General features: G+C 41.8%; 1 protein-coding gene across 3 annotated transcripts in view; it reads left to right on the top strand.

Annotated features, from left to right (window-relative positions):
- ATAD2B (ATPase family AAA domain containing 2B) overlaps positions 1 to 24764 on the top strand; it is a 176979-nt gene that overhangs the window by 6738 nt on the left and 145477 nt on the right. For all 3 annotated transcript variants that reach the window (XM_053588597.1, XM_053588596.1, XM_053588598.1), the window contains exons 2-7: positions 12947 to 13098; positions 16113 to 16162; positions 16786 to 16939; positions 19548 to 19650; positions 20857 to 20965; positions 24447 to 24563. In XM_053588597.1, coding sequence (XP_053444572.1) covers positions 12947 to 13098; positions 16113 to 16162; positions 16786 to 16939; positions 19548 to 19650; positions 20857 to 20965; positions 24447 to 24563 — 685 coding nt within the window. The remainder of the gene's footprint in view (positions 1 to 12946; positions 13099 to 16112; positions 16163 to 16785; positions 16940 to 19547; positions 19651 to 20856; positions 20966 to 24446; positions 24564 to 24764) is intronic.

The following is a 24764-nucleotide window of genomic DNA, read 5'->3' as shown; positions in this document are numbered from 1 at the left end:
TTATTTTCTTTTCTTTTTTTTTTTTTTTGTAGAGACAGAGTCTCACTGTACTGCCCTCTGGTAGAGTGCCCTGGCGTCACACGGCTCACAGCAACCTCTAACTCTTGGGCTTCCGCGATTCTCTTGCCTCAGCCTCCCGAGCAGCTGGGACTACAGGCGCCCACCACAACGCCCGGCTATTTTTTTGTTGCAGTTTGGCCGGGGTTGGGTTTGAACCCGCCACCCTCGGCATATGGGGCCGGCGCCCTACTCATTGAGCCCCAGGCGCAGTATTTTCTTATACTGTATCAGATTCACATGGAACACAACACAGGTGATATTGAGCAACTTGACAGTGTCTACTACAATTTTGAAACAAAGCAGTGGGGGGAGTTTAGTGCATTACCTCTGGTAGCCAAGTGAAAATGCAACTTCAAGGAATTCAGCTACTGGCCATTTAGGTAGTCCAGGTAGACATGAGTTCTGTTGTTTAGGTCATGGATGAAATTTATAACTCCTACGTAAGTGAGTACTTACTAATTCCTTATATCATTTCCCATCACGTGTTTTTTCTTTTTTCTCTTTTTTTAGCTAAAGTCTTTTAACCTTTGATAGGTTATTTATTGCAGGTCTTCTAAATACCTAATTATAGATAAACTTACACCCTCTGGCAACCACCTGGAGCGGTGATAGCATTACCACTAGTGAGAACTAAGTAGCTCAACTTAGTGTTTACACCTGAATAGAGAGTGTTTCTGCCATATTACTAATCATTATGGTTGGCATTCTTTTATGATGTATGCAGTGAAGTTTTTATTTGTGTGCTTTATGATTTCATTTGTGTGCTTGGGGTGGATTGCCTGAGCTCATGAGTTTGAGACCACCATGAGCAAGAACGAGATCCTGTTTCTGAAAATAGTTGGGCTTAAGCGATTCTTTTGCGTAAAGCGATTCTTTTGCGTAAAGCAATTCTTTTGCCTCAGCCTCTCAGGTAAGTGGTACTATAGGCACCCACCACGCCTGGCTATTTTTGGTTGCAGCCATCATTGTTGTTTGGCGGGCCGGGCTGGATTTGAACCCACCAGCTTAGGTGTATGTAGCTGGTGCCTTAGCTGCTTGAGCCACAGTACCACGGCTGGTTTTCCATTCTTTTTTTTTTTTTTTTTTTTTGGTAGAGACAGAGTTTCACTTTATTGCCCTCGGTAGAGTGCCATGGCATCACACAGCTCACAGCAGCCTCCAATCCTGGGCTTAGGCAATTCTCCTGCCTCAGCCTCCTGAGTAGCTGGGACTACAGACGCCTGCCACAACGCCCGGCTATTTTTTTGTTGCAGTTTGGCCAGGGCTGGGCTTGAACCCGCCACCCTCGGTATATGGGGCCGGCGCCCTGCTCACTGAGCCACAGGTGCCGCCCTGGTTTTCCATTCTTAAAGATACTTTACTTAGGAGAATGTTTTCCACATCCATCTAGGTAAATATAAACCATGTAAAGTCACCATCTTTCTTCTTGACTGAATAGTATACTGTGGTATACATACACCATACTTTGTTTATTCATTCCTTTTTTTTTTTTTTTAAGACAGTCTCAGTTGTCATCCTTGGTCTAGTGCTGTGTTGTCACAGCTCACAGCAACCTCAAACTATTGGGCTTAAGTGATTCTCTTGTCTCAGCCTCCCAAGTAGCTGGGACTACAGGTGTCTGCCACGACGCCCAGCTATTTTTTGTTGCAGTTGTCGTTGCTTTGTTGGCCAGAGTCAGTTTGGAACCCGCCATCCTCTGTGCATGTGACTGGAACCGTAACCACTGTGCTATGAGTGCTGAGCCTGTTTATTCTTTTTTGATTTGATGGGCAATTGGATTGTTTGCACATCTTGGAGATTGTGAATTGAGTTGTGATAAACGTTCTAGGCAAATGTCCTTATGGTAAAGTGATTTTTTTTTTCTTCCGGGTAGATAGATACCTAGTAGTGGGACTGCAGGGTGCAATTGGGAAGTCTAATTTGAGTTCTTTGAGGATTCTGCATACTTTATTCCAAGAAAGCTGTATTGGTTTGTAGTCCTGCTAACAGTGTATGTAGTTTTCCCTTCTCTTCAGACCCACATCAGCATCTGCAGCTTTGGGACTCTGGGGTGGGCCAGTCTCATTGAGGTTAGGTGATCTCTCCAGGTAGTTTTGATTTGCATTTCTCTGATGTTAGGGATTATGAGCATTTTTTCATGTATTTGTTGGCTATTCATCTGTCCTATTGGGAGAAGTTTCTTTTCAAGTCTCTTGCCCAGTGACAAATGGAATAGTTTGTTCTTTTTTTGTTGATTAGCTTGAGTTCTTTGTAGATTCTGGCTTTTAGCCCTTTGTCAGATTGGTAACATGTATATATCTTCTCCCATTTGGAGGTTCACACAAGTAATTTTTTTTTTTTTGTTTTGAGACGGTCTCAAGCTGTCATCCTAGATGGAGTGCCGTGGTGTTACAGCTTACAGTAACCTCCAACTTGGGCTCAAGCGATCCTCTTGCCTCAGTTTTTCTATTTTTAGTAGAGATGAGGGTCTCACTTTTGCTCAGGCTGGTCTCAAACTCATGAGCTCAAGCAATCTACCCGCCTTGGCCCCCCACAGTGCTAGGATTACATGTGAGAGCCACTGTGCCTGGCCCCAAACAAGTAATTTTTTTTTTTTAAATTTTTTTGTAGAGACAGAGTCTCACTTTCTGGCCCTCGGTAGAGTGCCGTGGCCTCACACAGCTCACAGCAACCTCCAACTCCTGGGCTTAAGCAATTCTCTTGCCTCAGCCTCCCGAGTAGCTGGGACTACAGGCGCCCGCCACAATGCCCGGCTATTTTTTGGTTGCAGTTTGGCCGGGGCCGGGTTTAAACCCGCCACCCTCAGTATATGGGGCCGGCGCCCTACCGACTGAGCCACAGGCGCCACCCAACCAAACAAGTAATTTTGAAATTAGATTATATCCCCACTGTCAGACTGTAGATATAATATTTGTTGCTTGTACTATGTCTCCTGATTGTTCTAACAATCTTATAAGGTAAATAGTAGTTGGAATTATATGGTAGTGCTGCAATATAATATTGGTTCTAGCTTTATAACTTCTCATTCTGTGGCATTTTTCAGAACCTACATTGTCTCTTTCTCAATTTAAGTGATGTAATATTTTCAGATTAAAAAAAATTACCTTCCAGAAATTTTTATCTGGAAGAAAAGTATATTTTAAATTATTATAAACTATTTTTATCTTCATATAAATCCTTAGTTAACTCGCTTTCAGGTATTTTTTTCCCTTTCTGTATTCTGTCATGGTGATTATTTAGAAATCCTAAGCTATTAAGCTGTTACTCTTGGGATATTTGAAGAGAATTTAGGACATTTTGTGTGCTTGGAGTTTCAGAACTTTGTAGAATGCTGTTTGCCCTAAGTAAATAAATAGCAGTGTGGAGTTTTGTTTTCTGCAGTCATGGTAACTGCTGCCTCTGTGCATTGTTTTTTTCAAATGAAAGAAGAAGAAATCTGCATTTCTAAGCTTTCTCATGAAAACAGGAATATTTGCTAAGAAAAAAAGGTAGACAAAAAGGAGATTGGAAAAGCTTGATTGTACCCATATTCTTTCTGATCTAACTTGGGAAAAAATGTTCCTATTCTGTTTTCTCTTGTCTCTTTGAGACTCCTCAGTTATCTTAATGTTTTAAAAGTTTAATTTTACTTTTTATTATGTCGCCCTCCGTAGAGTTGCAGTGGTGTCACAGCTCACAGCAACCTCTAAGTCTTGGGCTTAAGTGATTCGCTTACCTCAGCCTCCCAAGTAGCTGTGACTACAGGCTCCTGCTACAAGGCCCAGCTATTTTTTTTTTTTTTTTGTAGAGACAGAGTCTCACTTTATGGCCCTTGAGAGTGCTGTGGCCTCACACAGCTCACAGCAACCTCCAACTCCTGGGCTTAAGTGATTCTCTTGCCTCAGCCTCCCGAGTAGCTAGGACTACAGGTGCCCGCCACAACGCCTGGCTATAGGCCCGGCTATTTTTTTGTTGTAGTTGTCATTGTTGTTTGGCAGGCCCAGGCTGGGTTTGAACCCACCAAGCCCTGGTGTATGTGGCCGGTGCCAGGCGCCTAGCGTATTTTACTTTTTTATAGTTATTTTTCTCCTATTTACAAGAAATTATGTTGACTTAATCTTCTTTTTGTTAAATACTGCACCATTTTTTATTTTGCAGGTTTTTTTTTTTTTTCCGCCAGGGCCGGGTTTGAATCTGCCACCTCCAGTATATGGGGCTGACGCCCTAACTCCTTGAGCCACTGGCACCACCTGTTGAGTTATCTTTTTTATTTTTTATTTTATTTTTATTTTTTTTGTGGTTTTTGGCCGGGGCTGGGTTTGAACCCGCCACCTCCAGCATATGGGACCGGCGCCCTACTCCTTGAGCCACAGGCGCCGCCCGAGTTATCTTTTTTAAAAAGAAAATCCTTTCCACGGCTCTGCACCCGTAGCACAGTGGTTACGGCGCCAGCCACATCAGGCTGGTGGGTTCAAGCCCGCCTGGGCCAGCTAAACAATAATGACTACTGCAACAAGAAAATAGCCATGCATTGTGGCAGGTGCCTGTAGTTCCAGCTGCTTGGGAGGCTGAGGCAAGAGAATCGCTTAAGCCCAAGAGTGTGAAGTTGCTGTGAGGCTGTGACCCCATGGAACTCTATCCAGGGCGACAGCTTGAGACTCTTGTCTCCAAAAAAAAAAAGAAAAAAGAGAAAATCCATTCCTGACTTCTCTTACTTTGTAACTTTTAAAAACTCTTGTCTTATTTCTTAAATTTTTTTTTTTTTTTTGTAGAGACAGAGTCTCACTGTACCGCCCTCGGGTAGAGTGCCGTGGCGTCACACGGCTCACAGCAACCTCTAACTCTTGGGCTTCCGCGATTCTCTTGCCTCAGCCTCCCGAGCAGCTTATTTCTTAATTTTTAAAAGACTGGTTCTATAAGGACCGGCGTGGTGGCTCATGCCTGTAATCCTAGCACTTGGGAAGCTGAGGCGGGTGGATTGCCTGAGCTCACAGGTTCGAGATCAGCCTGAGCCAGAGCAAGACCTCGTCTCTCAAAAAATAGCCGGGCATTGTGGCAGGTGCCTGTAGTCCCGGCTACTTTGGAGGCTGAGGCAAAGAGAATCGCTTAAGCCCAAGAGTTTGAGGTTGCTGTGAGCTGTAATGGCATGGTACTCTACTGAGGGTGACATAGTGAGGCTCTGTTTCAAAAAAAAAAAAAAAAAAAAAGACTGGCTCTTTAGTCCTTACCTGTACTTTCTCATCGCTCAATCAGTTATTCACCTAGTAATTTCATTTTTTTTTTGTTTTTGTAGAGACAGAGTTTCACTTTATGGCCCTCGGTAGAGTGCCGTGGCGTCACACAGCTCACAGCAACCTCCAACTCCTGGGCTTAGGCGATTCTCCTGCCTCAGCCTCCCGAGTAGCTGGGACTACAGGCGCCCACCACAACACCCGGCTATTTTTTTGTTGCAGTTTGGTCGGGCTGGGCCTGAACCCGCCACCCTTGGTACATGGGGCCGGTACCCTGCTCACTGAGCCACAGGCGCTGCCCTCACCTAGTAATTTCCACCCAGCATTTCACAGAAATTGTCCTGTCAGAAGTTACAGGGACCTCCTAATTACAAATTTACAGGGCTATCAGCTTTCCTTTGTTAAGTCTTTTTGGAGCAAAGTTTAGCTCACCCCTGTTACAACAAGGCACTGTATTTTTCTCTGTTTTCTGTGACATCTCTTTGTTCATCCCTTTAATGTAGGCATTTTTTAAGGTATTTACTTCTGCTGTCTTATGTGTTTATTCTGTATAATCATTTCCTTTTATTTATTAGCCTGTTTCATGTCTATCTCTACTCTTTACCTCATTTTTTCACAGAGCTACATTTCCCACAACCCGATAAACATCTCCCTAGATTTCTGGCTAGAATTCCAAACCTACCTTTCCAGTTATAATTCAGGGTTATCCTCTCTCAACACCTGTTCCCCAGCTTCCTACCCACCAACATCAAAAGCCAGCACTTTTTTTTTTTTTTGAGACACAGTCTCACTATGTTGCCCTTGTTAGAGTGCTGTAGTGTCACAGCTTACAGCAACCTCAAATTCTTGGGCTTAAGCCATTCTCTTGCCTCAGCCTCCCAAATAGCTGGGACTGCAGGTGCCCATCTTAACACTTGGCTATTGTCTTGTAGTTGTCATTGTTGTTTAGCTGGCCCGAGCTGGGTTTGAACCCACTAGCCTTGGTGCATGTGGCTGGCACCGTAACCAGTGTGCTACAGTCACTGAGCCTGGATTCAATTTCTTATTTTCTGTTTTACCAAATCTAGGTGAGGCCATCATCTAGTTTTGAGTTAAATCTAGTGGTCTGCTAATCCATCTATTGCCACGAATCTCTCATTTTAAGTGCTATGCTTGATACTGTTCTTTTTGTCTTCAAAGTCCAGATTCTAGATTTCTGAGAAATTTGGGCTTGGGCATGAAGCTTTCCTTGAAAGCCATAGCAGCATTATGGTGCCCCATGATCATATTAATGTACACAGCTATGATTTAATAAAAAAAAAAAGAGAAAGCCATAGCAGCATAAATTCGTCTCTCTTTCTTGTTTCTCAAGGTTTTTTTTTTTTTCTTTTGCCTAGTTTTTTTTTTTTAGAGACAGAGTCTCACTTTGTTGCCCCAGTAGAGTGCTGTAGCATCACAGATCACAGCAACCTCCAGCTCTTGGACTTAGGCAATTCTCTTGCCTCAGCCTCCCAAGTAGCTAGGACTACAGACGGCCGCCGCAATGCCTGGCTATTTTTTTGTTGCAGTTTGGCCAGGGCTGGGTTTGAAGCCGCCACCCTCGGTATATGGGGCCAGTGCCCTACCCATTGAGCCACAGGCCTAGTTTTATAAGATTTATGGCAGAATGGTGGTCATTATTTGTGGTAGTTGAGTATAGTTTAAGAGACTCTAAGACTTGAAAGAGAAAATGATTTTTTCAAACCAGAAAGAAATTATTTCAGAAGGTTGGAGTTTAGAGAAAAAAGTCACTTAAATGGGGATGGCTATCTTTTTATTGTACTTTTACCTTCTGTTGCATTTGGCATTATTTTCTTGGAAGTTATCTCATCCTTGAATTATGTTCCTCTGAGTATTTTGTGTGTTCCATTATTAAGCCTTTGCAAAATATCTTTCTATTTCTATAGAAAAGTCATCCTTGGGTCAGTGCTCGTGTGACAGTGGTTATAGTGCCAGCCACATGCACTGTGGGTGGCGGTTCAAACCCAGCCTGGGCCAGCTAGACAACAATGCCAACTGCAACAACAACAAAAAAAATAGCTGAGCGTTGTGGTGGGCACCTGTGGTTCCAGCTACTTAAGAGGCTGAGGCAAGAGATTGGCTTAAGCCCAAGAGTTTGAGGTTGCTGTGAGCTGTGACACCATGGCACTGTACCAAGGGCGACATAGTGAGACTCTTTCTCAATTAAAAAAACAACACATCCTTATCCTTTATTTTATTTATTTTTATTATTCATTTATTTATTTGTTTTTGAGACAGAGTCCCATTATGTCTCCCTCGGTAGAGTGCCGTGGAGGCACAGCTCACAGCAACCTCAAACTCTTGGGCTTAAGCGATTTTCTTGCCTTAGACTCCCAAGTAGCTGGGATTACAGGTGCCTACCACAACACCTGGCTAGTTTTTTGTTGCAGTTGTCATTGTTGTTTAGCTTGTCCAGGCTGGGTTTGAACCTGCCAGCCCCGGTCCATGTGTCTGGTTCCGTAAACACAGTGCTATGGGTGCAAAGCCCATCCTTATCCTTTAAAATCCATCTTTTTCTTTCTTTCTTTTTTTTTTAAGAGACAGAGGCTCACTTTATCACCCTCGGTAAAGTGCCATGGTGTCACAGCTTACAGCAACCTCCACTCCTGGGCTTAGGCAATTCTCTTGCCTCAGCCTCCTAAGTAGCTGGGACTGCAGGTGCCCGCCACAATGCCCAGCTATTTTTTTTTTGTTGCAGTTTGGCCGGTTCAAACCTGCCATCATTGGTATATGGGACCAGCGCCCTACTCACTGAGCCACAGATGCCACCCAAGGTAGCCAATTTTTTTTTTTTTTTGCTTTCAGAGAATTGTGTATGATTATAGTACTTAACATATGACATGCATCATTACTGTGACTGCTTTTTTGACCCAATAGATTATGGATTGAGTTCCAGTCATTCTTACACACGTCAGTCAAATTATTTCCTTAGTCTGAGATACTTTTCCTACTTATAGATTGTAATCACTGTGACACAGTTGCTAAATGGTTATGGGTAGATTGCATAATATCTCTTACATATCTTTGTTATGAAACTGGTAATGCCTTTCCTCAAAGGGTTAAGTTATAATTAGATAGTACAGTGCTTTGAAGATGGAAAAGTAAAGGTTGAGTATTATGTATGATCATACTATTAAAGGTGAATTGTTGGTATCAGGTTTGTAGATAACTTCCCAGACCTTGAAGTTAATTAAATGGTACTGAAATAATTATTTTGTACCTATTTACATCTTGTTTGCTTTACCTCAATTCCTAGATTTCTTTGGAGGAAAGGAAGGAGTCTTTTGTTGTGGTATTTATTCTGTCCTAGAGCCAAGTAAAAATTAAAACCTTCCAATGACAGACAAAAGAAGTATCAGTATACTGCAGCAGTTAGTATGATGTGCCTCTTACCATACTTGAAGTATGTTACATGCCAGAGATCCTGACACTTTGTATATTAAGTATAATTTGGAGGCCCTCATTAAAAATGTTCTGCCTCCACAGATTCTAGTCTAGTCTAGCAGGTTATGAGTAATCCATATAATTTCTTTCCTTTCTCTGTTCCTTTCTCTCTCCCTTTTTTTCTTTTTTTGTAGAGACAGAGTCTCACTTTATGGCCCTCTGTAGAGTGCCGTGGCCTCACACAGCTCACAGCAACCTCCAACTCCTGGGCTTCAGCAATTCTCTTGCCTCAGCCTCCCGAGCAGCTGGGACTACAGGCGCCTGCCACAACGCCCAGCTATTTTTCAGTTGCAGTTTGGCCGGGGCCGGGTTTGAACCCGCCACCCTCGGTATATGGGGCCGGTGCCTTACCGACTGAGCCACAGGTGCCGCCCTCTCTCCCTTTCTTTTTAGAGTCTTTTTTTGTTTGTTTGTTTTTTAGAGTCTTACTCTGTTGCTCAGGGTAGAGATCTGTGGCCTCAGCCTAGTTCACAGCATCCTCAAACTCCTGGGCTCAAGTGATCCTCCTGCCTCAACCTCCCCAGTAGCTGCGATTATATGTATCCACTACAATGCCTGGCTGATTTTTTTATACTCTTGCTCAAGCTGGTTTCAAACTCCTGAGTTCAAGTAATCCTCTCTCCTCAGTCTCCCAGAGTGCTAGGATTATAGGAATGCGCTAATGTGCCAGGCCAAATCCAGGTGATTTTTGAGTTAGGCAGTATATGGACAATCGTTTGAGAGATACTTCTTAGGGGAACTGAAGAAACCCAGTAGAATATGAGAATGGCCTCTTAATAGAAATATAGACTCACTTAAATTGATATTTAAAGAATTTCATTGGCGGCACCTGTGACTCAAAGGAGTAGGGCACTGGCCCCATATGCCGGGGGTGGCGGGTTCAAACCCAGATCTGGCCAAAAACTGCAAAAAAAAAAAAAAAAAAAGGAATTTTATACTGAGATGATGATGATGATGATGATGATGGTGTTGTTGTTGTTGAGACAGGGTTTCCGATGTGATCCAGGCTGGTTTTGAAATCATAGTCTCAAGTAGTCCTCCCATCTCAGTTGCTGGGATTATAGGCATGAACCACCACTCCGAGTTTTGGATCGTTTTAAAACTTGCTAGACTTCAAATACTTCCTGTTTCTTTTCTCTTTGTTTTTGCAGTTTTTGGCTGGGGTTGGGCTTGAACTTGCCACCTCCGGCATATGGGGCTGGCACCCTACTCCTTTGAGCCAAAGGTGCTGCCCCTCCTATTTCTTTTTTTGTTAATTCAACAGTAGCTAGTAGTTTTTCTTTTTCTTTCTTTCTTTTTTTTTGAGACAAGAGTCTCAAGCTGTCACTCTGGGTAGAGTGTTGTGGCGTCACAGCTTACAGCAACCTCCAACTCCTGGGCTTAGGCAATTCTTTTGCCTCAGCCTCCCAAGTAGCTGAGACTATAGGTGCCTGCCAAATGCCTGGCTATTTTTGTTGCAGTTTGGCTGTGGTTGGGTTTGAACCTGCCACCCTCCGTATATGGTGTAGGTGCCCTAACCACTGAGCACAGGCACTGCCCACGCCTGGCTATTTTTTTTTGTTTGCAGTTTGGCTGGGGCCGGGTTTGAACCTGCCACCCTCGGAATTATGGGGCCGGTCCCCTACTCACTGAGCCACAGGCGCCGCCCAGTACCTAGTAGTTTTTCTGGAGTATATTTGGGAAATGTTAGTACTTGCAGATGGTCAATGATAAGAGAGCTTGACCAAATGGGTCTGTGAAATGTTATATGCTATATTCCAGACTGAGAAATTTATGGCTGGGTGCGGTGGCTCACGTTTGTAATCCTAGCACTCTAGGAGGCCAAGGTGAGTGGATTGCCTGAGCTCACGAGTTTGAGACCAGCCTGAGCCAGAGCAAGACCCTGTCTCTAAAAATAGCTAAGTGTTGTGGCAGGCACCTGTAGTCCCAGCTCTTTGGGAAGCTGAGGCCTAAGAGAATTGCTTGAGCCCAAGAGTTTGAGGTTGCTGTGAGCTGTGACGCTAGGACACTCTACTGAAGGCAACAAAGTGAGGCTCTGTCTCCAATAAAAAAAAAAAAAGAAATGAACTTGATGTGGTGTGTCCTGCCTGTAATCCTAGCACTCTAGGAAGCTGAGGCAAGAGGATTGCTTGAGGTCAGGAGTTTGAGAGGAGCCTAAGCAAAGCAAGACCCTATACGTGTCACAGTCAAGGGCATGAATGAAAGGGGAAGACTGAAGCACTGTGTAGATTGAAGGAGACAGAGGAGGGCCAATAACTAAATGCAGTATGTGTTCCTGGACAGGATTGTGGACTCGAAAGAGAGACGTTGTTGGGACATCTGGTAAAATTTGAATGTGTCTGTGCGTTGGCTTTGTGTTATACCAATGTTGATTTCTTATTTGGGAGGATTGTATGGTGGTAATGTAGCAAAGTATCCTTGTTTTAGGAGGTACACGTAGAGGAGTATTTAGGAGAAGAGGCGACATCATGTCTGAGAGATATTATGTGTAAGTGCATATGTGTATATCTGTGTATGTACATACATACCATTCACCTTTTCTTTAAACTTTTTCACAATAAAAACTAGAAGTACTGGCTTGGCACCCGTAGCACATACACTGAGGCTGGTGGGTTTGAACCTGGAAACAACAATGACAACGGCAACATAAAAGTAGCTGGACGGGGCGGCGCCTGTGGCTCAGTGAGTAGGGCGCCGGCCCCATATGCTGAGGGTGGCGGGTTCAAACCCAGCCCCGGCCAAACTGCAACAAAAAAAAAAAAAATAGCCGGGCGTTGTGGCGGGCGCCTGTAGTCCCAGCTGCTTGGGAGACTGAGGCAAGAGAATCGCGTGAGCCCAAGAGTTAGAGGTTGCTGTGAGCCGTGTGACGCCACGGCACTCTACCCGAGAGCGGTACAGTGAGACTCCGTCTCTACAAAAAAAAAAAGTAGCTGGACGTTGTGGCAGGCACCTATGGTCCCAGCTCCTTGAGAGGCTGAGGCAAGAGAATCACTTAAGCCCAAGAGTTTGAGGTTGCTGTGAGCTATGATGCCATGGCACTCTACTGAGGGCAACATACTGAGACTCTGTCTCCAAAAAACAAACAAAAAACTAAAAATGCTTTTCTGATTATAAATTTCATCTTTCTAAATTTATTGTTTCTATATGTACTTGTAGATTATTACATTTAACTGTATTTGTAGTGTGATTTATTCAGTACATATTTGTTGCTTGAAAAAACACTATGCTTGATTATTCAAGAATATTAAAAATTATATTTGTCTTACTACAAATCAGTGGTAAGACAGGATTTATTAAAAAAAAAAAAAAAACTGGCCTGTAGTCCCAGCTACTTGGGAGGCTGAGGTAAGAGAATCGCCCAGGAGTTGGAGGTTGCTGTGAGCTGTGATGCTACAGCACTCTACCAAGAGTGATAAAGTGAGACGCTGTCTCTGAAAAAAAACTGGCGGCGCCTGTAGGGCACTGGCCACATATACCGCGAGGCTGGCAGGTTTGAGCCCAGCCCCGGCCAGCTAAAACAACAATGACAACTACAAAAAAAATAGCTGGGCATTGTGGCGGGCACTTGTAGTCCCAGCTGCTTGGGAGGGTGAGGCAAGGGAATTGCTTGAGCCTAAGAGTTTAAGGTTTCTGTGAGCTGCGACAGCACGGCACTCTACCGAGGGCTACATAGTGAGACTCTGTCTCAAAAGAAAAATCCTTGGGCTTAAGCGATTTTCTTGCCTCAGCTTCCCAAGTAGCTTGGGACTGTAGGCACCTACCACAATGCCTGGCTATTTTTGTTGTTGTTGTTGTTGTTATTGCAGTTATCGTTGTTTAGCAGGCCTGGGCCGAGTTCAAACCCACCAGCCTCGGTGTATGTAGCCAGCAGCCTACCCACTGAGCTATGGGTGCCGCCCTGTGTTTTACTTATTTATTTATTTATTATTATTTTTTTGCAGTTTTTTTTTTTCTTGGCCAAGGCTGGGTTTGAACCCACCACCTCTGGCATATGGGGCTGGTGCCCTACTCTGTTGAGCCACAGGCGTCGCCTATTTGACTTAAGAGGACTAATAAACAATTTTTTCTTTTGTTTGTTTGTTTGTTTTTTGGCGGGGGCTGGGTTTGAAACCACCACCCTTGGTATATGAGGCCGGCGCCCTACTCCTTGAGCCACAGGCACCGCCCAATACACTTTTAATGTTGTCTTTCAGAAAGCTGAAGCTGATGGTAGCCTAAGTGATAGCCACATATCTCCTCCAGCCAAACGCACTTTGAAACAACCTGATTCTGTTTGCAAAGACAAATCAAAATCACGAAGTACTGGTCAGCGAGAAGAATGGAACCTACCAGCTGGCCAGGCCAGGTGAGAAAGGACAACTTTTTGATTGTTTTTCATAAATTATTTGATGCGATTCAGAGCTGGTATTATTGTTAATTTTCTTAACTTACAAACAACTAGTTTTATATACATACTTATAAGTAAATTGTTTTAAACTTCATGGGTTTTGTACACAATTTTATTTTCCCCAAATATGCTATGAAATATTGTTGTTTTATGTAGCTATATGGTATAATAAAAATACATCTGTGCTCAGTGGGTAGGGCGCCGGCACCTCGTACTGACCAAACTGCAACAAAAATAGCCAGGTGTTGTGGCGGGAGCCTGTAGTTCCAGCTACTTGGGAGGCTGAGGCAAGAGAATCGCCTAAGCCCAGGAGTTGGAGATTGCTGTGAGCTGTGTGAAGCCATGGCACTCTACTGAGGGTGATACAGTAAGACTCTGTATAAAAAAAAAAAAAAAAATGATTACTAAAATAATAAGGATTTTGTTAAGTCTCAAATATGCATACATATTTATAGATCCGAACATTTAAATAAAGCATATAGTTGGAATTGTTTTTTATTTGAAAATAAATAAAATTTCTTCTTTCTGAGATGTTGAATATTCCATTTGAATTGATACACTAAAATATAATGAAATTTTGATTACTTTTTAAAGAAATCTTTTCATTTTTTTTTTGTTTTTTTTGAGACAGAATCTCACTGTGTTGCCCTTGGTAAAGTGCCGTGACATCATAACTCACAGCAAGCTCTAACTCTTGGGCTCAAGCGATTCTCTTGCCTCAGCCTTCTGAATAGCTGGGACTACAGGCACCCACCACAATGCCTGGCTATTTTTGTTGTTGTTGTTGTCGTCATTGTTGTTTAGCAGTCCTGGGCCTCAAACCCACCAGCCCTGGTGCATGTGGCTGGTGCCCTAACCACTGAGCTACAGGCACTGAGCTAAAGTTCTCATTTCTTTCTTTCTTTTTTTTAATTGAGATAGTCTCAATAAAATAATACTCCAGTGTTACCCTCACTGGAGCGCTGTGGCATCATAGCTCACAGCAACCTCCAACTCTGGGGCTCAAGTGATTCACTTGGCTCAGCCTCCCTAGTACCTGGGACTACAGGTGCCTGCCACAATGCCCGGCAAATTTTTTTTTTCTTTCTTCTTTTTTTTTAGTAGGCCCTGGCCGGATTTGAACCCACCAGCCCCAGAGCATGTGGCCAGTGCCCTAAACACTGAACTACGGGTGCTTAGTCAATAGACCCTAAATTCTTTTTTCATTTTAGACAGAGTCTCACTATGTTGCCCTTGGTAAAGTGCTGTGGCATCACGGCTCACAGCAACCTCAATCTTTTGGGCTTAAGAGCGATTCTCCCAAGTAGCCTCAAGCTGTTGTCCTGGGTAGAGTGCGTGGCATCACAGCTCGCAACAGCCTCTAACTCCTGGGCTCAAGTGAGCCTCCACCTCCGAAGTAGCTGGGACTATAGGCGCCTGCCACAATGCCCAGCTATTTTTTGGTTGCAGCTGTCTTTGTTGTTTGGTGGGCCCGGGCTGGATTCGAACTCGCCAGCTCAGGTGTATGTGGCTGGTGCCTTAGCTGCTTGAGCCACAGGCGCCAAGCTGGTAGAGACTCTTTAAGTTGACCACCCTCCAGAGGACTATAACAAACTGGTTAGCACATCGAGGTGCTCAACATAAGGAACTTCCGTTGAGTACATGTGATGCTTGTCTGGTCTGTACAAATTAGGTCAACTTAAGGCAGTAGTCAATTATGGAGGTTCTGCTGTATTTACTATCTTTGGATTTTTGTAATCTTTGAAAATAATTGTTGGGGGGCAGCACCTGTGGCTCATTGAGTAGGGCATCGGCCCCATATTCTGAGGGTGGTGGGTTCAACCTGGCCCCAGCCAAACTGGAAAAAAAAAAAAAAAGAGAATAATTGTTGGGTATTTCAAAAATGTCTTAGTTTATGCTGACAGCTCTTTTATTAGGGAACAATTTACTTTTTTATTTTTTTTGAGACAGAGTTTTACCCTGTCACCCTACACAGAGTACCATGGACTCATAGCTCACAGCAACCTCAAACTCTTGGCCTCTAGGGATACTCTTGCCTCAGCCTCCCAAGTAGCTGGGACTACAGGCACCTACCATAACACCTGGCAAGTTTTTCTGTTTTTAGTGAAGACCAGGTCTCACTTTTACTCAGGCTGGTCTCAAGCTCCTGTGCTCAAGTAATCCAGCCATCTGGGCCTCCCAGAATACTAGGATTAGGATTATAGGTGGGAGCCACCTTGCCCGGTCCATTAGGGACCAATTTTGTTTTGTTTCTGAACTTTCTTTTTTTTTTGCAGTTTTTGGCTGGCGCTGGGTTTGAACCCGCCACCTCTGGCATATGGGGCCGGCGCCCTACTCCTTTGAGCCACAGGCACCGCCCTAAAATTTCCAATTATACAAAAGCTATGCCTTTTTTGTAAGTTCTCATTTTTGATGACTCTTTCCATATCTTTCTAGTGACTTAAATTACTCTTCCTTCACCCAGAAGGGAGAATTGTAAAATGACCGTTTTGAGAAATCAGCTAGGTCTTCTTTTGTCAGTTTAATATGTGTAATGAAATATTTTGAAGAAATTATTAAATCCTATTAGTCCAAGTTCATTTAAATACAATTTATTATGTTAATAATTTGTCATTGTTTGGATTTTGTTTTGTCAACCAAAACCAGTAGTTAATATCTGCTGTTTATGGCCTCAGTTAATAATATGGTGCATGCTGAACTTAATGCTTTTCACTGCAGTTTTCATTTATAGAGTTGGTGATACAGTAAATTTATAAACTATCACTGAAGCTTTTTTTGAAGTAATGAAGTAACTCTTAACTAGCTAGTGTATTTTATTAATTTATATATTACTAATGTTAGTAAAAAATGTTATTTGTACTCTTAAAAAAGTAGTATTACATTTTAAAGATTAAAGTAATTCCAGCAGTATTGTATTTATTGCTTATCTAAACTGTTGATGTGTTTGCATATTAAATGTAATTGTGTTCTAGGTTAACTTCTCAGCCTGGTGCTGCATTACCAAATGGACATAGTAGCTTATGTGAGTATTCTATTGCGAAATCGGTTAGTACTGAAATTATTATTTTTTTTTTTTTGTAGAGACAAGAGTTTCACTTTATCGCCCTCGGTAGAGTGCCGTGGCATCACACAGCTCACAGCAACCTCCAACTCCTGGGCTTAAGTGATTCTCCTGCCTCAGCCTCCTGAGTAGCTGGGACTACAGGCGCCCACCACAATGCCCGGCTATTTTTTTGTTGCAGTTTGGCCGGGGCTGGGTTTGAACCCCCCCCCTCGGCATATGGGGCCGGTGCCCTGCTCACTGAGCCACAGGCGCCGCCCAGTACTGAAATTATTTTAATGGTGTTAGAGAAAGCATTAAAGTGGGGCAAATAGAGTAATTTATGGTATACTGAGCATACAGTTGGAAATGGCTGAATTTCAGCCACTATAAAAATGTATGTAGTTGTTAACCTTTCAGAAATCAGTATAACTGAAATAAATTATTATGGCAGACTTTTAAACACTTATAAAAATTTTAAAATATTGAATATTAAAGCCATGTAAGATGTTATATTCAACTTTGTGTAGTCTTTTATAGTAAGCTTTTAATCTTTTTTCTTTTTGTAATCTACTTCAAAATGCAAATTATCTCTTTTCTTGTAGCCCTTCGAAGTCATCCCCTTCGAGGGGAAAAGAAGGGAGATGGGGACCTTTCTTGTATGAACGGTGACATGGAAGTCAGAAAAAGTTGTCGTTCTAGGAAAAACCGATTTGAAAGTGTGAACCAGAGTTTGTTATTTGATCAACTAGTAAATAGGTATGACTGTTTATCCATTAATCCATTTTACTTAATTATTTGAGTTTTAAGCCATAATTTCTTCTTATTCTTATGGATATTGAGTATTAAAGAGCCATAATGTTTTAAAAAAATAATGTAAGAAATGATTTAGCAATAAATGTAGTTATATTAAAACTTAATTTGAATTAATGGTTAGCGGTTATCAGTCATTGTAATAGATTTAATATAATTTATATAATAGCTAGTTTTCCCATCTCTTTTAAACACTTGTGCATAGTTAGATAATATAAAAAGGAATTTTATTGTGTCTTCACTACTATAGTCCTTTGATACTTGCTCATTTAACTTTTTTTTTTGAGACAGAGTCTTATTATGTCACCCTCGGTAGAGTGCTGTGGCGTCACAGCTCACAGCAACATCAAACTCTTGGGCTTAAGCAATTCTCTTACCTCAGCCTCTTGAGTAGCTGAGACTACAGGCACTTGCCGCAACGCCCAGCTATTTTTTTGTCGTAGTTGTCATTGTTGTTTGGCAGGCCTGGGCCAGGCTCGAACTGGCCAGCTTCCATGTATGTGGCTGGTACCTTAACCGTTGAGCTATGGACACCAAGCCTGCTCATTTAACATTTGTAGTTTTGATAATTTTCAAACATTATGTTCTTATTGGAATGTAGTAAATAGTTTGCTTAGTCAAGATTTTGAATTGAAGGTATTATGATACTTGATATATGAGATTTAGTCTCTTATCAAATGAGTGAATCTAGCTGACTGTTAGCTCAACATCTACATTCAAAGAACTTTATTCTTCTCAATTAATACAACATTCTACTTAATCCTTAAATGGCCTGGAGAAAGGAAGTCAATATAATCCCTTTTTGACAGGACAGGAAATTATATCATCTAATGGTAACATCAAATTTGGGTATGTTGTTATTTGTTAAATATTTAGATCAGTATTGGATATCTAGTAAGTGTTTATGTAAATGTGAAAAGATAAACTAAAAATTGCTAAGATGTTACAATATAGTTTTTGAATGTCAAATGTTCTCTAATTTCTAAAATGTTTAATTAACATTGTATTGGCTTTAAACTTCTTATAAATCATTTTATTTTGTGCAATATTATTCTTTTTTTTTTGGCCGGGGCTGGGTTTGAACCCGCCACCTCCGGCATATGGGACCGGCGCCCTACCCGCTGAGCCACAGGCGCCGCCCCTTTTTTTTTTTTTTTTTTGAGACATAGCCTCAGGTAGAGTGCTCTGTGAACTGGCATCACAGTTCACAGCAACCTCCAACTCCTGGGCTTAAGTGATTCTCTTGCCTCAGCCTTCCAAGTAGCTTGGGGTACAGGCGCCCACCACAACGCCCAGCTATTTTTTGGTTGTAGCCGTCATTGTTGTTTTGGCAGGCCCAGGCTGGATTCAAACCCGCCAGCTCAGGTGTATATGTGGCTGGCGCCTTAGCCGCTTGAGCCACAGGAGCCGAGCCTACAATATTTTTTTTTTTTTCCACTTGCACATCCGAGCCTACAATATTATTCTTAACATCATCTTCAAATAAAAATATTGAGTTAGATTTTTTTTTTTTTTAAGTGTCGTAGGTGTAGTAATCAGTTAACTTGTAGTAGCATTGTATATTTTGGAATCTCATAAACAAAAGCCTTTTATTTCTTTTTCTTTCTTTCTTTCTTTTTTTTTGAGACAGAGTCTCACTGTGTCAAACTCAGTAGAGTGCTTTGGAGTCACAGATCACAGCAACCTCAAACTCTTGGGCTTAAGTGATTCTCTTAACCCAGGGATCCTCAAACTTTTTTTTTTTTTTTTGAGACAGAGCCCTAAGCTGTTGCCCTGGGTAGAGTGCTATGGCATCGTAGCTCACAGCAACCTCAAACTCCTGGGCTCAAGTGAGTCTCCTGTCTCCGCCTCCCAAGTAGCTGGGACTACAGGCGCCCGCCATAACGCCCGGCTATTTTTTGATTGTTGTTTGGCAGGCCCGGGCTGGATTTGAACCTGCCAGCTCAGGTATATGTGGCTGGCGCCTTAGCCACTTGAGCCACAGGCACCAAGACCCTCAAACTTTTTAAACAGGGGCCCAGTTCACTGTCCCTCAGACTGTTGGAGGGCCGGACTATAGTTAAAAAAAAAAAAAAAATTTATGAACAAATTCCTATGTGCACTGCACATATCTTATTTTGAAGTAAAAAAACAAAACAGGAACAAATACAATCACACCGCCTCATGTGGCCTGTGGACTGTAGTTTGCCCCCACCTTTCAGTCTTACCTCAGCCTCCCAAGTAGCTGAGACTATAGGTGCCTGCCACAACGCCTGGCTATTTTGTTGTTGTCCTTATTGTTTAGCAGGCCCAGGTCGGATTTAAACCCACCAGCCCTGGTGCATGTGGCCGGCACCCTAAACACAGAGCTACAGGTGCCGAGCCTCTAAAGTTTTATTTTAATAAATATGTTAAGATAGGAGATGTTTTATTCTAAAAAATTCATTTTTTATTGTGCATTGTCTACTGATGGATGCTGGTAAAGATATTTAATTAATCTGTGATGGTATGTACAGTTAAATATCAGAGTTGGTCCTACCATTTGTCTAAACCCGATTTTATTATATGATTCTAGTACTGCTGAAGCTGTATTACAGGAAATGGACAACATTAATATCCGACGGAATCGTCGGTCAGGAGAAGTAGAACGACTTCGAATGTGGACAGATACAGAATTTGTAAGTATCTTAAGTATAGCAGTCCTAGCAAATATTTTTTATTTTGATTAAAGAATTTAAAGGGAGAATGAGCAACAGTTGAATTTTTTTGATTGTTGCTCCTCATTTCCAACTTAGTTTGGAATTTTATTATTTTATCTGTTTTCGCTTATTCATTTAGTTACAAATAATCTGGTGAGAGGAGGAGGGGAGATGTAAATTTACATTTAACAGGTACAATGCACACTATCTGGGGCATGGAAATAATTATAACCTTGATTCAAACTGTACAAAAGGGCATTGCATGTAACCAAAACATCTATACCCATGTAGTGTTCTGAAATTGGAAAACAAAAACAATACAAGAATTTGGCCCCGAACAGAGTGCAGTGGCATGATTGCAGCTTACTACATTGTCAAACTTTTGGGCTTAAATAGTCTTCCTGCGTCAACCTCCCAAGTAGCTAGGACTACAGGCATGTGCTAGCATGCTCTACTAATTAAAAAAAAAAAAAACTTTTTGTATGTTGCTATGAGAACATAGAAAGTATCTTGCTGTGTTTCCCAGGCTGGTCTCAAACTTTTGGCCTCAAGCCATTCTCCCTCCTCAAGCTTCCTAAAACAGTGGGGTTGTAGGTGTGAGCCACTGCACCTGGCCTAGTTTAGAATTTTACGGCTTGCTTTCTTCTTCTTCTTCTTCTTCTTTTTTTTTTTTGTTATTGTTGTTAATTAAAAACACCTTGACCTTTATGGTCTGGCATCAGCTTTTATCTTTTTACTCACCATTGCCCAAATATAAACAAATCATTCTCGTTCCCATGTCTTTTACTCTCGTTAATACTTCTGGTTAGCAACAGCTACAATCTTACCTTTGTTTGAAGGTTCATTTCAAATTTGGCCTCCCTTCCCTTCACCTCATAATCAGAGGAGGGTCTTCTCTTTGCATTCTAAAGTACTTGGTACCTCTCTTTGTGGCTTTTAATTTTTCTTTTATAATAGGTTGGTATTTGCTTGAGGGAAAAAGTGTGTTGATGAGGTTACATGTATAGGTTTTGTGTTTTCCCTTTTGTTCCTTATGTTGGATTTGGAAAGTTCCATTTGCACAAATTTGTGCTTTGGAAATAGGTGCCCAATAAATTTTATTGAGTAGACATGTCTCATTGTGTTAATTATTATTTATAGTGGAGAATGAATACCATATTAGTATTTATTTTCTCTCTTTAAAAGGAAAACATGGATATGTATTCAAGAGTGAAAAGACGAAGAAAATCACTGAGAAGAAATAGTTATGGGATACAAAATCATCATGAAGTTTCTACGGAGGGTGAAGAAGAAGGTTTGTAAAATACCTCATGTAACAAATACTACAAAGTTCAGGTGGGGGGAAGAAAAATATATAAGTAATAATATATGTGATATTGCCAGGTGAGTAATTTTTGTATTTTGAGGTATATAATGTATGTCTGAAATTATTTAAAAATGGTTGGCATTCTGAGTTTTCATTTCCTTCATTTGGAAAAAATGCTTATAACTGTACATTAAACATTCTGAAATATATTTCATGTATTCATGAATAGTCATTGATAATCCTAAGTAATCTGGTGCACATTTCTCATTGGCTAATTTTCTTTTTAGGTGAGGCCCCTTTTATACTTCAGTACCTTCTCTTTTCTTTTTCTTTTTTTTTTTTAATTAATTAATTAATTAATTATTTTTTTTTTTTTTTTTTTTTTTTTTTTTTTTTTTGGCCGGGGCTGGGTTTGAACCCGCCACCTCCGGCATATGGGACCGGCGCCCTACCCGCTGAGCCACAGGAGCCGCCCTAATTAATTATTTTTTTGAGACAGAGTTTTAAGCTGTTGCCCTGGGTAGAGTGCTGTGGCTATTCTACAGCTTGTAAAGCTTATAGCAACCTCCAACTATTGGGCTCAAGCAATCCTCTTGCCTCAGTTTTTTTTTAAATTTTTTTTATTTTGTAGTAGAGATGGGGTCTTGCTTTTGCAAGTTTGGTCTCAAACTTGTGAGCTCAAGCAATCACCTGCCTCGGCCTCCCAGAGTGCTGGGATTATAGGTGTGAGCCACTGCGCCCAGCTGGCACCTTCTAACTGGAAGGTGGTTTTGCGATCCATAGCTAAATCTCTGATAATTTGGATCTTGAATTTAGTTATGGACTAAGAAATGAATGTAAAGAAGTAAGTAAAGTTATGGACTAAGAAAAAAGTGTACAGAAAGAAGTGACGTTTAGAAAAAGAAGGTCCCATGGTGGCGCCTGTGGCTCAAGGAGTAGGGCGCCAGTCCCATATGCCGGAGGTGGTGGGTTCAAACCCAGCCCTGGCCAAAAAAAAAAAAAAAAAAATCCCTCTTAGAAAAAGAAGGTCCCCTAGTATTAGTGGGGGAGATATACTGTTCATTTTTTTATTTTTATTAAATCATAGCTGTGTACAGTAATGCAATCATGAGGTACAATGTGCTAATTTTATATACAGTTTGAAATATTTTCATTGAACTGGTTAACATAGTCTTTGTGGTATTTTCTTAGATATTGTATTCAGACTTTTATATTCTACATTTAGTAAATTTCACCTTTACCCTTCTAAGGTGCACCGTAGGTGTGGACCCACTAATTATCCTCCCTCCACCCATCCTCCCCTCTCTCCTGTTCATTTTTTTTTTTTTTTTTTTAAGAGAAAGGTTTATTTTCAAATACCATGCACATGGGGAGAACCACAAGAATGATGTCCCTAAGTTTCAGTGATAGTGGCTTTTTTTTTTTTTTTTTGGCCAGGGCTGGGTTTGAACCTGCCACCTCTGGCATATGGAACTGGCGCCCTACTCCTTGAGCCACAGGCGCCGCCCCCCTGTTCATTTTTTTATACTGTTTGTTTTTGAAGTCTGTCTGAGTTCTAAACTGAAGAGCCTAAATGTTTTGGCACAGTAACTGAGATAACGCCGGAAAGGCTATGTTAACCACTGGGATAAAAATGTGTCAAATGGTTTATGAAGTGAGTGTATGATGCCCCATAATCATATCATTGTATACACTTATGATTTAATAAAAAAATTAAAAAAAAAAAAAAAAAAAAAAAAAAAAAAAAAAACTGAAGAGCCTACACTGGAATTTGTAGGGCTTGAGCTGGAAACATGATGAAAGTGCTTTGGCGTTGTGGATTACAGATGGATGATGAGTATACCTATAGGATTTAATTCTGTAGGTATTAATCTTTATCAGAATGAATTTTCAGAAGATTTGACATATTGTAAATGCAGATTAGTAGATTAGTAATACTTTACAAAGGAATCTGTCTGAAGAATGCATTTAGTTTTTTTTTTTGAGACCAGAGTCTCAATATGTCGCCCTTGGTGAAGTGCTATGGTGTCACAGCTCACAGCAGCCTTAAATTCTTAGGCTCAAGCGATTCTCTTGCCTTGGCCTCACAAGTAGCTGCAGGAGCCCGCCACAACACCCGGCTATTTTTTTGTTGCAGTTGTCATTGCTAGTTAGCTGGCCTGGGCCTTATTTGAACCCGTCAACTTTGGGGTATATGGCTAGTGACGTAACAACTGTGCTATAGGCGCTGAGCCTTTTCTATTTATTTATTTATTTATTTGTTTGTTTTTTGAGACAGAGGCTCAAGCTGTCGCCCTGGGTAGAGTGTTGTGACATCACAGCTCACAGCAACCTCCAACTCTTGGGCTCAAGCGATTCTCCTGTCTCCGCCTCCCAAGTAGCTGGGACCACAGGCGCCCGCCACATCACCTAGCTATTTTTTGGTTGCAGCTGTCATTGTTATTTGGCAGGCCCTGGCTGGATTCAAACCTGCCAGGTCAGGTGCATGTGGCTGGCGCCTTAGCTGCTTGAGCCACAGGCACTGAGCCACTATTTTTATTTTTTTTTGTAGAGACAGTGTATTGATTTTGCTCAGGCTGGTCTCAAACTTGGGAGCTCAGGCAATCCCCTGGACAGCCTCCAAGAGTGCTGGGATTACAGACGTGAGCCATCGCTCCCAGCCGTGGTTCATTGTTTTTTTTTTTTTTTAGTAATATTTATTTGTTTTGTTTTTGCAGTTCGGCCGGGGCTGGGTTTGAACCCGCCACCCTCGGTATATGGGGCCGGCACCCTACCGACTGAGCTACAGGTGCCGCCCAGTTCATTGTTTTTTGATAAACTTTTAAGTTTGTCTTGATTGTTGCTCTGAAGAGATTACAAATTAGTAAATAAGTCAAATAGGAGCACATTGATTGATTTAGCAGAGAATTGATCATTGGTAGAAGTATTTTCTTTTACATCTATCTAGGCTGATTTTTTTTTTTTTTTTGTAGAGACAGAGTCTCACTGTACTGCCCTCGGGTAGAGTGCCGTGGCGTCACACGGCTCACAGCAACCTCTAACTCTTGGGCTTACGCGATTCTCTTGCCTCAGCCTCCTGAGCAGCTGGGATTACAGGCGCCTGCCACAACGCCTGGCTATTTTTTTGTTGCAGTTTGGCTGGGGCTGGGTTTGAACCTGCCACCCTCGGCATATGGGGCCGGCGCCCTACTCACTGAGCCACAGGCGCTGCCCTCTAGGTTGATTTTTAATAAAATGTTGGTACTTAAATGTTACCTGTGCAGGAAGAGTTATAAGTAAAATGTAAATATTAAGTTTTAGAATAAACCAATTCTTTTTTTTTTTTCTTGGCCGGGGCTGGGTTTGAACCTGCCACCTCTGGCATATGGGACCGGCGCCCTACTCCTTGAGCCACAGGCGCCGCCCAGAATAAACCAATTCTTTTGGATTAAAAAAGTGCTTTCATTTTTCTTTGTGTGTGGGAAACTAGAATCTCAAGAGGAGGATGGCGATATAGAAGTTGAAGAGGCAGAAGGAGAGGAAAATGATAGGCCATATAATCTCAGACAAAGAAAAACAGTGGATCGATACCAAGCACCTCCAATTGGTAAGTGACTCTGAATAACTTTTTTCCTTTTTGTAGTTAGATAGCTCCATTCCTTTTAAAAAAATTGTTCGGCAGCGCCTGTGGCTGGTGAGTAGGGCGCCAGCCCTGTATACTAAAGGTGGCTGGTTCGAACCCAGCCCTGGCCAAATTGCAACAACAAAAAAAAATGAATAATACTAGCTGGGCGTTGTGGCGGACGCC

This window comes from Nycticebus coucang, chromosome 4, assembly GCF_027406575.1.
Source record: "Nycticebus coucang isolate mNycCou1 chromosome 4, mNycCou1.pri, whole genome shotgun sequence".
In the NCBI taxonomy this organism is placed as follows: domain Eukaryota; kingdom Metazoa; phylum Chordata; class Mammalia; order Primates; family Lorisidae; genus Nycticebus; species Nycticebus coucang.
The sequence above is the reverse complement of the archived record's forward strand: the minus strand, read 5'-3'. Positions and strand labels throughout refer to the sequence as shown.